At 54.5% G+C, this 16,298-nt stretch overlaps 1 protein-coding gene across 1 annotated transcript; it reads right to left on the bottom strand.

Moving 5' to 3' along the window:
* Nucleotides 1-1,068: 1,068 nt before the first annotated feature.
* Nucleotides 1,069-14,236, bottom strand: KCNV2 (potassium voltage-gated channel modifier subfamily V member 2). Its single transcript, XM_075558856.1, has 2 exons — nucleotides 12,887-14,236; nucleotides 1,069-1,365 (listed from the first exon to the last, which is right to left on the bottom strand). Exons 1-2 carry the CDS (start codon nucleotides 14,234-14,236, stop codon nucleotides 1,069-1,071), a joined length of 1,647 nt encoding a protein of 548 aa, XP_075414971.1.
* Nucleotides 14,237-16,298: the final 2,062 nt, after the last annotated feature.

Here is a 16,298-nt window from a genome sequence, read left to right as displayed (position 1 = left end):
AGAGAGAGCGAGAGAGCTGGAAGCCAACCTGGCCGTAAATCAGACTCCTGCCCTGCCGGTGCGATGGGCTGCTTTCCTGTGGAGCTGCTGCGGTCTGAACCCACCAGCGGCTCCTCCAGAAAGACCGACAGCCTGGGAAGCCCGGGGCCCACTTCTGCTGTGTCCTACATTGCCGACTAGAACTGCCCCTGTGGGGTTCTGAGACTGTCACTCCTCACGGGGCTGGAAAGCCTCACCTTTCTCTTGTGGAGAAGCTGGTGGTTTCAAACTGCTGGCCTTGCAGTGCGCAGTCCAATGTTTGACCACGATGCTGCCAGGGCTCCTAGCATCCTCCGAGGCAGCTCTTGTGATCGACACTGTCCAGTAGAAGAAACAAACCTCAGAGGATTAAAATAAGTGCCCCGAACTGCAGCTGGTGGTCTGGATTCTGACCCAGCTTGATTTAACCCCCAAGCCCCTGCAGTTGCTACTGCTGCGTTCCCTAGCTCTAGAAACAGAGACCTCCTCCTCCTCCTCCTTCTTCTTCTAAGCAAGGGACATCTGTTCAAGCCAACGTTTACTGAGTTAGGTACTGTAAGGAGCTTACAGGAGAATTCCAAGATGTTGGTCATCTCATGGAGGTTTTTAAAAAATCTAATTGGAAAAACAAAACAGGAGCAGACCAGAAAAAGACCAAGACACATCACCCCAATGCGGGAGATCATTAGCCCAAGGTCCTAATAAGGTCACCCAGGGGTTCCAGAGGTCCAGAGACTTACAAAGGACGTGGAAGGCCAAAGGCCATCACCACACAGAAGCATGATTGGCGGCAGATCGATAATGACTGTGACAAGTGGAACGAGAGCAAAGAGAATGTTCAAGGTCAGTGGGGAGAGGATGTTCAAGGTGCCCTGGGAGGTCGGCACACACAAGGACATCGGGAGGGAAGCAGTCTGAACGGGGACCACAAGGACCGTTTCCAGTGGCAGGAGTTTCTGAATCTTTGTGAGGGTCTGCTGGGAGTACCCTTTCATCTCGACGTCCCGTAAGATGAAGGCAGCTTTGCTGTCATGGGAATCTGCTAGCCACTCATCCCACTGAGGTTCGGTGCTCTTGCTCGGAGAGCGGGGAGGAGCTGCTTCGGGCCCAGCATTCGGACATCTTCTTCGTGGCCCTCTGCAGGAACTGCACCTTGCCCCGCTCCCTCCGGATGGCCGTGTACTCGTAGGCCTTGAGCTTGCTGTAGTAGTCGGAGAACTTGTTATAGAGGATGGAGATGGGCATCCCATTGAGGATGACTCCGAAGGCAATGCAGAGGAAGGCGAAGAGCCGGCCCAGGTGGGTCTCGGGGCACATGTCTCCGTAGCCCACAGTGGAGATGCTCACCTGGATGGAGAGGCAGGCACAGGGGATCGTTAGCAAGGGAGGAGGAGAGGGCAGGTTCCTGGAGGTGCCTATGGGCCCACCTTCCAAACCAAGCTCACTGCCATGGAGTGTCAAGGCCGACCCACAGGGACCCTGTAGAACAGGGCAAAACTGTTCCCATGGGTTTCCGAGACTGTAACTCTTTACTCTGCCCAAACCTTCCCCGCAGGACCTGAGTCCCAGAGAGAGAGCAGCAGCTTGGGAGCTGGGACTAACATTGGAGCTCAGATTTCTGAGCTCTCAGTTTGCAGCCAGCTGTGGGGTACAGTGGAATCCTCAAATCCACGGATGAGTCCACATGAATTCAGCCTCCATGGCATTCCTCCTGAGGAGCCTTGGTGGCGTCATGGGTTAGAAGTTGAGCTGTTAACTGCGAGGTCAGCAGTTCGAAACCAGCAGCCACTCCACAGGAGAAAGAGGAGGCTTTCTACTCCCATAAAGGAGCCCTGATAGTGCCGTGGTTATGCGTTGGGTTGCTACCACAAGGCCAGCAGTTAGAAACCACCAGCTGCTCCTTGGGAGGAAGAGGAGGCTTTGTACTCCAGTAGAGTTACAATCTCGGAACCCCACAGGGGCAGTTGCACCCTGTCCTGTAGGCTAGTATGAGTCAGAATCGGCTCCATATCAGTGTTTGATTTTAGAGTTTTGGAGGCTTGGAGTGGGGGCTAGGGGGTGGGGGGAAGTGGGTAACTCACCAGGCTCGTCATTAATAAGGACAATAAACAGGTCCCAGGAGGCATAATGGTTACACGTTGGGCTGCTAACTACAAGGTCGGGAGTTCGAAACTATTAGCTGCTTCCCTAGAGAAAGATGAGGTTTTCTGCTCCCGTAAAGTGACAGTCTTGGAAATTCACAGGGGCAGTTCTACTCTGTCCTAGAGGCTCACTATGAATCGGGATTGACTCAAGGGCAGAGAGTCTGAGCTCCTCTGACCACTGGCCACCTTGAGCAGCCTGGCCCTCAGGCAGAGTGCATCAGAGAGTGAATTACTGTCACTCCCGTAGCCAGTCCTGGGGGGAAGCGGCATAGATGCTTAAGGACTTGCCTGGGCGTGGCCTTCATGAAAAGTGGGGTACTAGGGTCATGTGGCCAGGGGTCACACCCTGATTACCTTGGTCGCCGGGCCCTGAGCCCACCGTGCAAGCTCTCTGTCCCAGCCTAATGTCCGTGTCCCCATCATGGCCCTGTTCCTGCTCTTGCGGTCCTTCCCACCTGTGACTGGGAGCTACCGGCCTGTTGCCAGTCATGTTCTTGCAACAGTTCCTCTGCCCTCCCTCGTCCTGTGTGAGTCTCCAATCCTTGCGGACCCCTGGAGGCCACTATAACTGTGTGCTAATGGTCTCTCTCACCCACCAGATGCGCCTCTGTCTTTGCGGGTCTTTTCCGCTTTAAGACTGAATACCTGGTCTCCTTACGTTTTACCTGAGATTTGGGGTCTCCTTTTGCAGGCTAAAATAGATACGTGGGTCTAAGTCTTGACTAAGACTATAAGTTCTCTTATGAACAATAGGAGGGAAATGATACCTGCTTTACAAGGTTATCGCAAATAACTTAAAAGAGTTTTGGTGGCCCCATGGTCGATGGTTCAAAGCCACCAGAGATGAAGTTTGCTGTTCTCATCAAGATTTACAACCTCAAACCCCCTCTATAAAAATTCATACCAGGATCTACATATAACTTCCTCTGAGGGGGATGGACAACAGAAAAGTGGGTGACGGGAGGGAGACGTTGGACAGTGTAAGATATGAAAAAATAATAATAATTTATAAATTGTCAAGGGTTCATGAGGGAGGGGGGAGCAGGGAGGGATGGGGAAAATGAGGAGCTGATACCAAAGGCTCAAGTAGAAAGAAAATGTTTTGAGAATGATGATGGCAACAAATGTACAAATGTGCTTGACACAATAGATGTTTGTATGGATTGTGATAAGCGTTGTGCGAGCCCCAAATAAAATGATTACCAAAAAAAGAGATACATAGCCATAGAAAGGCCTACAGAGGATGTGGTATTGGACAATTTTATGTCAACTAGACACCTCTGCTAGGGGCGGAGTCAAAACTGTCAATCAAGTGTAGCTGGATGACCCCTCCTTGGGGGTGTGGCCTTTTATAGAAGAGTGAAGGACTCTGGGAACTGCCCTTCTCTCTGCCCATTGGTCTGCCTGCTGGACCTCTGCCTGCCTCCAGGGGTGACCCCACTCGGGCCACCTAACCCTGAAAGCCATCAGCTCCCAGCCCTGTTTCCAACTCTGGATCCACACAACTCTGCACCCCAGGCGTGTGACCCTCCTGCTCCCCAGGTCAGCACTCTGCAGCACCAGCATGCAACTCCATGAGTCTGAAGAAGGGCTTGTGGACCAGCACCGGACAAATGGACTTGAGTTGGACTGGGCTGGGATTACTTCTGGATCTAAAGCTCTTTCCTATGCCTGGATAAGTATCACTGGGTTTGTTTCTCTAGGCCAGTGGTTCTCAACCTTCCTCACGCCGCGACCCTGTCATGCAGTTCCTCATGTTGTGGCAACACCCCCAACCATAAAATCATTTTCGTTGCTACTTCATGACTGTAATTTTGCTACTGGTATGAATCAGGTGACCCCGGTGAAAGGGTCGTTCGACCCCCAAAGGGGTCGCCACACACAGGTTGAGAACCGTGGCTCTAGGCAACCTGGCCTACCACATAGATGGGGTGAGTTGGAACCCGAACCCGATGGCCATGGATGCGTTCTGCCGGGTTGTATAAGGCGGGCAGCCAACAAGCAAGCATGTCTGCTGCTATGGTGCTGCCATTGGCTGGTGCTTTAGAAGCAGACCGCTGCCAGGCTCTTCTTCAAAGCACGTCTGGGTGAGCGTGAACAGCCAGCAGGTGAGGGTATGAGTGCCAACAGTGTGAAGCGGGGGCTCAATGTACCAACTGTTCGTCCTGTGGCTGCTCAGATTTGGTCAGTTGTTCTGGGCAGGGCGCCCCCGGGCTTGCCTTCGTGATGCCGGTATCAGAAAGAGCTTGGGGTTGGGGTGGGTCAGACACGCTTCCCATTCACACTCCGACCCCTGCCCAGCAGAGCGACCTTGGTCAAGACATTCAGACCCTCATCTTCTTCATCTAAAACAGGAGGGTACCAGCCTTCTGAAGACCAGGTAAGAGAACGAGTGTCAGTTGCTTCACACAGTATCACAAGCCCCTGGTGACACAAATGGTTAACCGCTTTGGTACGAGCTAATAAGTTGGCGGTCCTATGGCCCCAGGGGTACCTCGGAAGAAAGGCTTGGCGACGGATGGTCCAAACCCAGGCCAAACCGGTTGCATTTGCATCAATTCCGACTCACGGTGACCTCATGAGGGCAGCTCGGAGGGGAACTGAGCTCCCTGGGGTTCTCTAGCTGTGACCTTTCAGAAGCAGGTGGCCAGGCCTTTCTTCTGAGGCATGTACCACCCCATAGCCAGTTAGCAGCCGATCGCTCCTCACTCCAAACCATGCAGAGCACAGTTCTACTCTGACACACACGGGCCCTCAGGAGTCGGGACTGACTCCGCCCCGCTTGGTTGGATCCCATGTGCTTTTCAAGGAGAGCACTGAGCCCCTTCATTACCGTTCAGCCCCCTGCTGAAAAGTTGCATGCACGAAACAGAGTCTACATGTCAATGAGACAGGTAAGGGTTGACACTGAAGAGGAGCCCTGGTGATGTAGTGGATCGGGGGTGGGGCAGGCACCACCAGGCCAGCAGTTCAAAAGCACCAGCCGTGCTGTGAGAGAAAGACCAGGCTCTCTGCTCCTATAGAGTGACCGCCTCGGAAACCCACAGGGACGGTTCTATCCTGTCTATAGGGTCTGTGGGCCGGAATCGGCTCGGTGGCAAGGACATGGATGGACATTGTGGCTGCGGCCACACGTAAGAGCCATTGTGAGGTTGGCACAGGACCTGGTGGTATCTCATTCTGTTGTGTGGAGGGGGCGCTAAGAATTGAACCAGCCAGCCTCCCAGACCTCTCCACCGGTTCCCTCCTCCACGCCGGGATATTGCATTCACACCTTGCGACACTGGGTTGAAGTCTGGTCCCACTTTCCCTGTGGAGATATAAACAATACCCTCCCCTTGGGTGGATTAATGTGTATATGTATATATGTATGTGTATATATGTATATATATATCATATTAAATGAAGGGGGAAGTGCAGAGTGGAGACCCAAGGCCCAAGTGTCGGCCAATGGAGATCCCCTCATAGAGGGGTTTAGGAGAGGAATGGGTTAATTAGGGTGTGAGGTAGTATCGATGAAGAACACAGCTTTCCCCCAGATCCTGGATGCTTCCTCCCCCCAACTACCATGATCCGAATTCTACCTTGCAGGGCTGGATAGGACAGAGGCTGTACACTGGTACATATGAGGGTTGGAGGTACAGGGAATCCAGGGTGGATGATACCTTCAGGACCAAGGGTGTGAGGGACGATGCTGGGAGAGTGGAGGGTGAGTGGGTTGGAAAGGGGGAACTGATTACAAGGATCCACATGTGACCTCTTCCCTGGGAGAGGGACAGCAGAGAAGGGGGGAAGGGAGACTCCGGATAGGGCGAGATATGACAAAATAACGAGGTATAAATTACCAAGGGCATATGAGGGAGGGGGGAATGGGGAGGGAGGGGGGGGATAAAGAGGACCTGATGCAAGGGGCTTAAGTGGAGAGCAAATGCCTTGAGAATGATTGGGGCAGGGAATGTATGGATGTGCTTTATACAATTGATGTATGTATATGTATGGATTGTGGTAAGAGTTGTTTGAGTCCCTAATAAAATGTAAAAGAAGAAAAGAGAAAAAAATGATTAGGGCAAAGACTGTACAGATGTGCTTTATACAATTGATGTATGTATATGTATGAACTGTGAAAAGAATTGTATCAGCCCCAATAAATTGTTAAAATAAAAAAATTTAAAAAAAAAAGAAAGAAAAAAAAAAAAGAATTGAACCAGCTCGAGGGCACCTGACAACAACTTAAGGACCTAGAGAAGCCCTCCTGGTGCACCGGGCTAAGTGTCGGGCTGCTAACTGCAAGGACACAGGTTCAAACCCACCAGCTGCTCCTCAAGAGAGCGATGAGGTTGTCTGTCCCCGTAATGATTTGCAGCCTTGGAAACCCCCAGTCAGGAGCAATCAGAACGGACTGGGTCGTCGTGAGTTTGCTTTGCTTTTATAAGACTCTAGAAGGACCACCTGGGGAGCCTGGTAAAATGTAGATTCAGATTTGCCTCTCTGGGCTGGAAAGGCAAGTTCTCGGCGACCCCGGCGACCCAGGAGGAGCCGTCAGAGCCCTGGTTTCATAGGCCATACGAGGCCGGCAGAAAGTAAACGACCAGCTCCGCCACGGCCCCTCACCTTTGGAAGGCAGAGCGTTCTAACAGCCTTGGCGTTGCTGGGGAGTTCAATCAAGGACTCTAATGCTCAGGGGCTCCATTGAAAACATCTGGAAAACAGATGCTTATTACTTGGCCACGGGACTTTTGCAAGACATCCCGACCAACAGATACGCGATACACTCCACTCCACATGGAATTCTTCTGTCACTCCTGTCACCCAGCTTTAAATCCCACTAATTAGTGATTTGTTTGGGTTAACGAGCTTCTGTTTTAAAACACAGATACCCACGGGACTAGTTATCGTCAGCACAGCCGGAGAAGCCCCCAGGGGCCTGTTTTCCACGCCTCGGGGATATGATTCTAGAATCCCACTGGTGCCCAGGCTATCGGCTAAATCGACAGAAACCTCTCCGCTGGAGAGCGTGCACGTGATTCATGTGTTCAGCTGCTGATGGGAAGGTTGGAAGTTTGAATCTTCCCCCACCAAGACAAGCCCGCTGCCATCGAGTAGATGCCCACTCACAGAGACCCTACAGGAAAGCCTCGAGCTGCACGGAAGGGACCAGAGAACCTCATCTCTCTCCCACAGAGCGGCTGGTGGATTTGAACTGCCAATTGTGTGGTGAGTAGCCTATCGCTTAAACCATCAGGTCTCCTTTAAGACACACACACACACACACACACACACACACATACACACACACACACACAGCTGTCGAATTGAGTCCCGCTCATCATGACCCTGACAGGGTTTCTGAGGTTGTAGATCTTTACAGGAGTGTAAAGGCTGTAAATCTCCAGAGGAAATTTTTCCAGGTGCACCCCAATGTTTAAACCACTGAACCACCAGGGCTTCTCTGAGTCCCCTCAAAACTGCCAAATTTACGGCCATCGAGTTGCCCCTGACTCATAGAGACCCTATAGGACAGGGCAGACCTGCCCCTGGGGGATTCTGAGACTGGAACTTTTGATGGGATTTGAAAGCCTCATCTTTCTCTCAAGGAATGGCTGGTTGTCTTGAACTGCTGACCTTGCAGATCACAGCCCAGTGCATTACCACTATGCCACCCGTGCTCCTTGAATGCCCCACCCACCCCGCCCCTTCCAATGGTACTGGCCATCTATTAAAGGTCTGGCCATCTATTTCTGGAAGCCTCTGGATCACCTGTGAAAGGGAAGCAACCCACTGGCTTCGACATCAGGAGCTCCCACAAATCCCAGATTCATCTCCGCCTCAGGGACAGCAGCGTCTCATGACTTTTTAAACTGAGAAAGTTTCTAAAGCCTTAGACAGCTGAGAGCGGCGGTCGGCATTGGAACGTCAGCTTGGTGTAGACCATGGGTGTGAGTACGTCTTCTCCACAGCAGAGAAGGGCAGGCCTGTAAGGTCACCCGAAATGCCTTGGAGGAAAGGTATGTCAACTTCTGAAAAGCCAGCCCTTGAAAGCCATAGACATGCAGTTCCACTCGCACGCGTGTGGGGATGCTGTGGCTGCACAAACAAAAACCAACCCAAAACAATCCCTGGCCTGACCCCCACGGTTGCCACCTTTTCGCCCAAATGCATGTATGCTGTGACCCTCTCAGCTGGTCCCCAGGGGCCTTCATCTTGCAAAGGTAAGCACTTTGGTTCCAACACTCACTGTCCGCGCTGGTTGGAACTTGAACCAGTGTCTGCATGGTCAGAATGAAATGGCAACGCGGCCGCTGGCCTGGGACCATGGTGACAGAGGAAGTCTGGAGGTGTGGAAGTTAAGTCCTCAGGGCCTCGTCAGAAGGTCTGCGGTTCTAGCCCACCAGCGGCTGCAGCAGAAAGATGTGCCATTCGGCTTCCATGACAATTAAACCGACAAGCAAAAAACCGAACTCACTGCCATCGAGTGGATGCCGACCTGTAGCGAGCCTACAGGACCAGGGCAGAACTGCCCCTGTGGGTTTCTGAGACGGTCACTTTTAATGGGGGTCGAAAGCCTCATTGTTCTCCCACAAGCAGCTGATGGTTTTGAACTGCTGGCCTGTGGTTAGCAGTCCAACATCTAACCCACGATGCCATCAGGGCTCCTCTGGGAGGAAGAGGAGGCTTTCTATGCCCACAAAGAGCACCCGTTTAGGAACCCCACAGGGCAGTTCTGTCCTGTTCTATAGGGGCTTGATGAGCGGCAGTGAGTGGGGGAGTTGAGCAAATCCCCAAGGGCTTCCAGCAGAAGATACCTTTCTCATAAGGGCCTGGCGATCCCAGACCTTGATATCACTCCATACACGCCTCTTGGGGAGTCCTGGTCGCCCAACGGGTGAGCGCTGGGCTGCTAACCTAAAGGTCTGAAGCCACCAGCAGCTCCTGGCAAGGCCATGACCATGCACTTCATGTAGGGGCACCGGATGCCTCCACTGCAGGATCATTGCTTTCCTGAAAGCGTCTGGGTTGGTTCTGGAAGGATCTCGCTCACGGCAGGGCTTCCTCCTGGACAGCTACCACCTTCCCTTCTCGGGAAGGAGCGGTGTCAAGCAGGTCAGGCCAGTTCCTGCAGTCAACTTCAGAACATACAGGCAGACTTCATTTTACTGCACTCGGGTGACTTACGGCGTTCTGCGGGTCCCGTGCTTCATTTTGTTACCATCATTGTTGAGCAGATGGAAGGTTTGAGGTGACCCTGCAAGTGAGCGATTCCATCAGCACTGTTTTCCCAACCTCTGGGCTCATTCTGTGTTTCCGTGGCCCAGTTGGGTCATTCTTATGCCAGCTCAAACGTCCCTATCATGCTACCACACATGTCATAGGCGACAGACTTGTGTCAACAGAACTTGTTTGTGCACTGGGAAAAAAAACACTGCCACTGAGTGGAGGCTGACACATAGGACTGGGTGGAACTGTCCCTGGGGGTTTCTGAGACTGTAACTCTTTATGGGAATAGAAAGCGCTTTCCCCTGAGGAGCAGCCGTTGGGTTGGAACTGTGGACCTTGCAGTTGGTCAGCAGCCCAGCATATAACCACGATGCCACTGGGGGCGCCCTGGCTGTGTGCAGCAAAGCCATAAAGAAAGAAAAGTGTGCAGCTCGCTTTACTGAGAGAGCCCACTTCCGGAGGGGCTTCTGGAGCCCAGCCACAAGCAATAGCACTGAGGTGGGAGGCCAGAGCTACGTGCTCACCCGGAGCTGAATCCTGCAGGTCCCACACCACACAGCTGGACAGCCTACCTCTTCCCAGCCTGACCCCACCCCACCCCGGGGCACCCGGGTTTCTCCAGGCTGGGGCGTGTGAGTCTGGGTGGGGACAGCTTTCCCGAGACCCAACAGCTGGCCCTTGAGTGTGGGTCACAACAGTTCTGCTTTGGTCCCCTCCAGAGGACTCCGGAGCACCAGTGATTGTTGGAATGCGGCGAAGACCCTTGGGTCCCCAGCGAGGGGGTTGTCGATCCACCCGTCTGTGGGGCTGGCATGGCACACGTGTTTCCTATTACACTGGCGCGCCCACGTGACCCCTGCCTGACACGACAGCAGGAGGGGCCCCTCTGGCAGCTTCCTGCAGGCTCCGCTGTTCACCAGGGACTTGCTTTGCAGCTGGAGGGAGAATCCCGGGACCGTGACGAGACCACAAGGCGATGCAAACCCGGCTTGGCAGACAGAGGAAGGAAGCAGGATTCTTGGCAATAGAGAGGGGTGGCCACATAAGGCAAGCCAGACAGAGGGTGGGGGGGCCAGGGAAGGGGGTATGCACGAAGCAGCACCCAAACAGAGAAGAACGGATTCTCAAATCTGTGCCTGCGATGGGGTGGCATCTTCCACCGGGGACCCGTGCCTGGAGCGTGGCGGTAGTTGGGAGGGGGACACCAACCATATTTGCCTTCCCATCTCTCAGGTCGTAGCATGCTCCTGTGTGCTTGCTTTCTGCTGTGCCGACGGTGTTGGCGCAGCAGGCCCTGCCGGAGTTGCCCCCAGACTCATGTCCACTTTACAGAAACAAAGCACTGCCTGTTCCTGTGCTGTCCCCAGGGTCCGTGATGGCACGGGTCATTGGGACCCACAGCGTTTTTCCCATCGGGCTGATTTTCAGAAATAGATCACCAGGCCTTTCTTCCTAGGCCAGTGGTTCTCAATCTTCGGTCATGACCCCTTTGGGAGTCGAATGACCCTTTCACAGGGGTTGCCCGATTCACAACAGTAGCAAAATGACAGTGATGAAGTAGCAACGAAAACAATCGCCTTAGGAAGGTTGAGAACCACTGTCCTAGGCTGTCTCAGTCTGGAAGCCCAAAACCAAACCAAACTCACTGCCATCGAGTCGATTCCGACTCATTGAGACTGGGTAGGGCACCGGCCCTGTGGGTTTCCAAGACTGTAACTCTTTATGGGAGTAGAAAGCCTCGTCTTTCTCTCTCACAGACGCTGGTGGTTTTGAACTGCTGAAACCTGTGCTGCTTCCCAGCGAGAACACAAGCCTCTACTAACAGACAACCAGTGGCTGTGTCTGAGGAGCCTAGGCCGGGCATTGAACCCAGGTCTGGAAGGGAAGCATTCTACCCATGAGCCACCACTGGTGGATGTCTGTCTTACTGGACTTGATCCGTTGTCTCTTCCTGTACCTCAGCTCTTTGCTACAAGGCCTGGCATAAGGATGGGAACTGAACTGAGCATTGAAGCATAAGAGCTGCGTGAGGATCCCAGGTTTATGATCCGATGCATGGAAAATATTGACACCAAGTAAGCTAACGCCAAAGGATGTTTGCAGAGAACACAAGGGGACGTTCAGGAAGTGTTCAGAACTCGGTTGTACACTAAACAGATCAAGAAAGTAAACCGGATACGAGCTTGTGAGCAACAACAAAAAAAAAAGTAAACCGGATCACCATGGCCATTCATTGCCACAAGTTATTTTTTTAAAAGAAAATAAGTAGAAATTCAATCCTGACCACAGAATGCAGGTGTGCATCTGTAGAGGAAATCTACCACTATTAAAAAATGCTTCCTGGGCGAGTGGTTACCTGTTGGGCTGCTAACCACAAGGTCAGCGGTTCACCAGCTTCTCTGAGGGAGAACGATGAGTCTTTCAACTCTCACAGAGTTGCTGTCTCAGAAAACCACAGGGCAGGTTCTACCCTATCCTACCCGGTCTCTGTGAGTCTGAGTGGACTTGATGGCAGTGAGTTTGGTTTGTACAGGGGTGGGGGGGGGGGCAGGGAGGCCTAAAAAGCAGCCTCAGAGTAGTACTTGTATGGTAAGTAGGATCTCGTTAACACAACCCCCCCACCCCACCCATTGCTTCTGGTCAAGCAGGGATCATCTCTACCTGTCCACATGGCTCATCTACCACGGGGATGACCTCCCAGAGATAGAATGTGACCCCAGGAGTCATCTTGGGGTCCTTCTTTCATGAGGAGTCTACGGTCACCCCAGAGAGCCCCTCCCTGGTGGATTGGTGGTTAGGTGCTGGGCCCTAACTGCAAGGTCACCCTTTCCAAGTCACGGCTGCTCTTTAGGAGAAAGCCGGGGCGCTCTACTCCCAAAGAGATACACTCTGGGAGACTCACAAGGGCAATTCTGCCCTGTCTGATTGGATTGCTATGAGTTTGGCTTTTGTTCTGTTTTTAGAAACAGCAACAAGGAACATGTCACAGGAAGCCTGGGGAGGGGAGCAGCTGTAGGAGTCTAACTGATCACCAAAGGGTTGGCCGTCCTGACCCACCAGGGGAGCCCACAAGAACACCCCCCACAGCCATGGATCCCAACTCATAGAGCCTGTAGGACTGTGTAGAGAGAGCTAGCTGCCCCTGTGTGCTTCCGAAACGGCCTCATTCACAGGCTGGACAGCTGGTCTGCGACCTGCTTCTATAAAGACTGTGTGTAGATGCGGTGGAGTCGGTGCCGACTCATAGCAACCTGGTGTACCACGGGAGGAACCATTGCCTGGTCCTGCGCTCCGGACTTGGCAACAGCAGCACTAACAGGGCCAAGTCGAATTTCCCCGTTATCGATTGGGCAATGGCGTCCCTGCCTTCCCAACCCTCAACACCGCCCTGCGACCAAGGCACTGCGGCTGACCGCTCTGGCCAGCAGGAGGCAGCGATGGGGCGGAGCGAGTGGCGGGCGTCAGGCGAGCAGGGGGCGCGCCCAGACTTTGTCCCCCGGGGGACTCACCGCGGCCCACCACCACGAGTGGGGGATGCTGGTGAAGTTGGTGCCTGGCACGTCGTGTTCCACAGAGTAGACGGCCGCCGAGAAGGTGAAGATGCCCATGGTGATGAAGAGCAGCAGGCAGCCCACCTGCTGGTAGCACTGGCGCAGGGTGAAGCCGAAGGCGCGCAGGCCCGTGGAGTGGCGCGCCAGCTTGAGGATGCGGAAGATGCGCATCAGGCGCATGATGCGCAGCACCTGGCCCACGCGGCCCACCGTCTCCAGGTCGTGCTCCCGCGCCGGGCCCTGGCCCTCCTCGCCCGCGATGCCCTCGAGCAGCAGCTGCAGGTAGAAGGGCAGCACGGCCACCAGGTCGACCAGGTTGAGGGCGCCGCGCGTGAAGGCGCGCAGGTCGGGCGTGGAGAACAGGCGCAGCAGGTATTCGAGCGTGAAGAAGGCCATGCACAGCAGCTCCACGTGCTCGAGCAGCGGCCAAGCCTCGCCGCCGCCCTCCGCGGGGCGCATCTCCTCCACGGAGTTCAGCGCCAGAGACACCACGGAGACCAGCACGAAGAGGCTGGAGGCGACACCGATAGCCTTGGCGGCCATCGACGAGAAAGGCTTCTCCAGCAGGTTCCAGAGGCGGCGGCGCAGCGGGCCGCAGAAACGCATGTGGCGGAAGGGCTCCTCGGCCGCCTCGGTGTGCGCCTGGGCGCGCAGCTCGCGCTGGATCTTCAGCTGCTCCGCCAGCTCGTCCCGCCGCTCCTCGAAGCAGATTCGGCAGCAGCGCGGCGTGTACTTGAGCCGCACGCCCCAGTAGCCCAGCTCCTCCAGGAAGCTGCGGGGACACAGCTCGTCGCGCACCAGGAGCAGCCCCGACGCATAGAAGTTAGACACCAGCTGGAAGACGGCCGGGTCGCGGTCGAAGAAATACTCGTCCGAGCCCGCCTCGTAGTCATCACACAGGCCCAGCTGGCGGCTGCGGCTTAGCGAGGTGACCAGGCGGCCCAGGCGCGTCTTGGGGTAGCAGGCCAGCGCGCTCACGTCCAACTGGTAGCTGTGGCCGCCCACGTTCACCTTCAGGGTGGCCGGCAAGGAGGGTGCATCGTCCAGGCCGCTGGCCTGGGCACTGTGGGCCTCTGGGGCCAGCTCGTCCTTCCAGGGGTCCTCCTCGCCGTCATCCTCCTCCTCGATGTAGTAGTTGGAGTTGCCCTCGGTCCATGCGGGGATGCTGCCCTGGGAGCCCAAGCGCCCACCCACCGAGCAGATGCTCCTGCGGGGCTGCCTGCCCACAGCCTGGGGGTTGTCCTCATCCTCTGGAGGATCCCAGGTTCTGTGGCCCCAAGACCGCCTCCTCTCGCTTTGTTTCAGCATGGCGTCTCCTGCCGTCCCTCCTCAGGTCTGGACACACACATCCCTGCAGTCGGCTAATCTTGCTGAAAGGGAACAAGGACGTATTAGCCGGGATTAAGAGCGCCTTAGCCTCTTTCCTCCCCTCTGACGGCCAGAACGAAGGTGTGGTCTGAAATCTGCAGGTCATCAGAGGGTGGCGGAGATTTTTGCTAATAAAGATGTGGCCCTGCCCTTAGAAAGGAGACAGGGGGCCTGGGTTTCCTGTTTGGAGCAGTGCTTCCCAAAGTGGGCTCTACCGCTACCCCCTGGGGGAGGGGAAGGGGTGACCGAGGGGGCTGGGGTGTTCTAAAGCAGATACTTTATCCAGAATGAGGGGCTAGAAGACAAAAGTTTTCATTCGTCGCCAAGGGTGGAGGGTAGGGGACTTTGTGGCGATCGGTAATTTTTTTTTAGTCTTGCAAAGGGGATGGTAGACCAAATAAGCTTGGGAACTGTGTCTAGAGGTAACCTCTGTCCTAACCCAAACCAAACCTCACGGGTTGCCAAAAGCCCCTGCAGAGGGAAGGCGACTCCACAGGGTTTTCCTGGCTGTGACCTGGTGGCAGCAGAGGGCCACATGTTTGTTCTGAGCAGTCCCTGGGAAGGCTCACCCACCGACTTTTCAGGTAGAAGCCAGATGCCATCTGCTGACAATCCCCCCCCCCCCCATGGGCCTGCATAGAATTTAGGCTGCATAGGGTTATCAGTCCTGGTGGCGTCGACTGTTAGAAGTTGGGCGAGTAACTGCAAGATCAGCAGTTCGAAACCACCAGCTGTTCCACAGGAGAAAGTGGAGACTTTCTACTCCCGTAAAGGAATCCTGGTGGTGTGGTGGGCTGCTAAGCACAAGGCCAGCAGTTTGAAACCACCAGCTGCTTCTCCCTCGAGTCAAAGAGGAGGCTTTCTACTCCTGTCAAGAGTCTCAGAAACCCACAGGGGCAGTTCTGCCCTGTCCTGTAGGGTCACTATGAGTTAGAATCAGCTCCGTGGCAGGGAGTTGGGTTTTAGAGTTTGGGCGGCTCAGGAACCAACTCACCAGGCCTGTCATTAACGAGGACAATAAACAGAGCCCGGGTGGCATCATGGGTACACGTTGGGCTGCTAACTACAAGGTCAGGAGTTCAAAACCACTAACTGCTCCGCCAGAGAAAGATGAGATTTTCTATTCCTGTAAAGTGACAGTCTCAGAAACCTACAGGGGCAGCCCCACCCGGTCCTGTAGGCAGGGTTGCTGTGAGTGGGCATCGACGCAATGCCAGAGACGGAATCGTGACTGGAGAACTCCTGGTGACTTAGTAGGTCAGCGGAGAAGAGGTAGGCTCAGCACAGTTTCCTTCTGTCGTGTATGGGGTCTCCAGGGGACCATTCTGGCACTAGGGTCACCAGTAACAACGTCCTGGAAGAGAGAGGAGAAAGAAGACTGCAGAGGGAGAACATGGACCTCTGGGGGGTTCTTGGAAATTGATTTTCCCATCGGGCCTTGGTTGCCCCCTCCTTAATGGAACAAGCCTGCCATTTAAGGCTCAGGCTCGGGTGAGCTTCTGGGTCATTGACAGCCCAGCCTAGACAAAGTGATGAGAAAGAACCTTATTCCCCCCAGCTTCCAACACACAGAAGAGAAGGCCAAGTCCGGGGAGTTGCCCCCCATGGTTGAATCTATCCTTAGATGTTGGCAACCCCCAACATCTCCAGCCTCCCCCCTGCCATTGGTGTGTGTGCCTATCTAGCTGTCATGTGAGACCCAGAATGGGTGGAGGAAGTGACTGACAGCAAAATGCCATAGTCTGTTAGGTCTCCAACTGATCACATGAGAGTTGTCTGTGCTATTGGAAAAAGGCGGTGTGGGTGGCGGGGGAGACCGGCCAGGGAGTAAACTCTCTTTCCCTGGGAGACTGGCAGTAAAGCAAACAGGGAGAACGCAGCGTGTTGAGGTCACATGGGTGGACCCAGGCAGGTGGAGACCCAGAGACTTGAGGCTTCTCCATGCTGAGCGGGATCTAGACCCGGGTGCACATCCACCTGTCCCTCTGGCACTTTCTCTCCA

The sequence above is a fragment of the Tenrec ecaudatus genome, chromosome 10 (genome assembly GCF_050624435.1).
Source record: "Tenrec ecaudatus isolate mTenEca1 chromosome 10, mTenEca1.hap1, whole genome shotgun sequence".
Taxonomy (NCBI): Eukaryota; Metazoa; Chordata; class Mammalia; order Afrosoricida; family Tenrecidae; genus Tenrec; species Tenrec ecaudatus.
Note: the sequence above shows the minus strand (reverse complement) of the source record. Positions and strands in the feature narration are given on the sequence as shown.

Bases quoted from the DNA above. Each gene is read 5' to 3' on its own strand.
- KCNV2 (XM_075558856.1), bottom strand. From the start codon at position 14,236: ATGCTGAAACAAAGCGAGAGGAGGCGGTCTTGGGGCCACAGAACCTGG. The intron at 1,366-12,886 runs GTGAGTCCCCCG...CTCTCCATCCAG, and splicing joins ACTCGTGGTGGTGGGCCGCG to GTGAGCATCTCCACTGTGGG.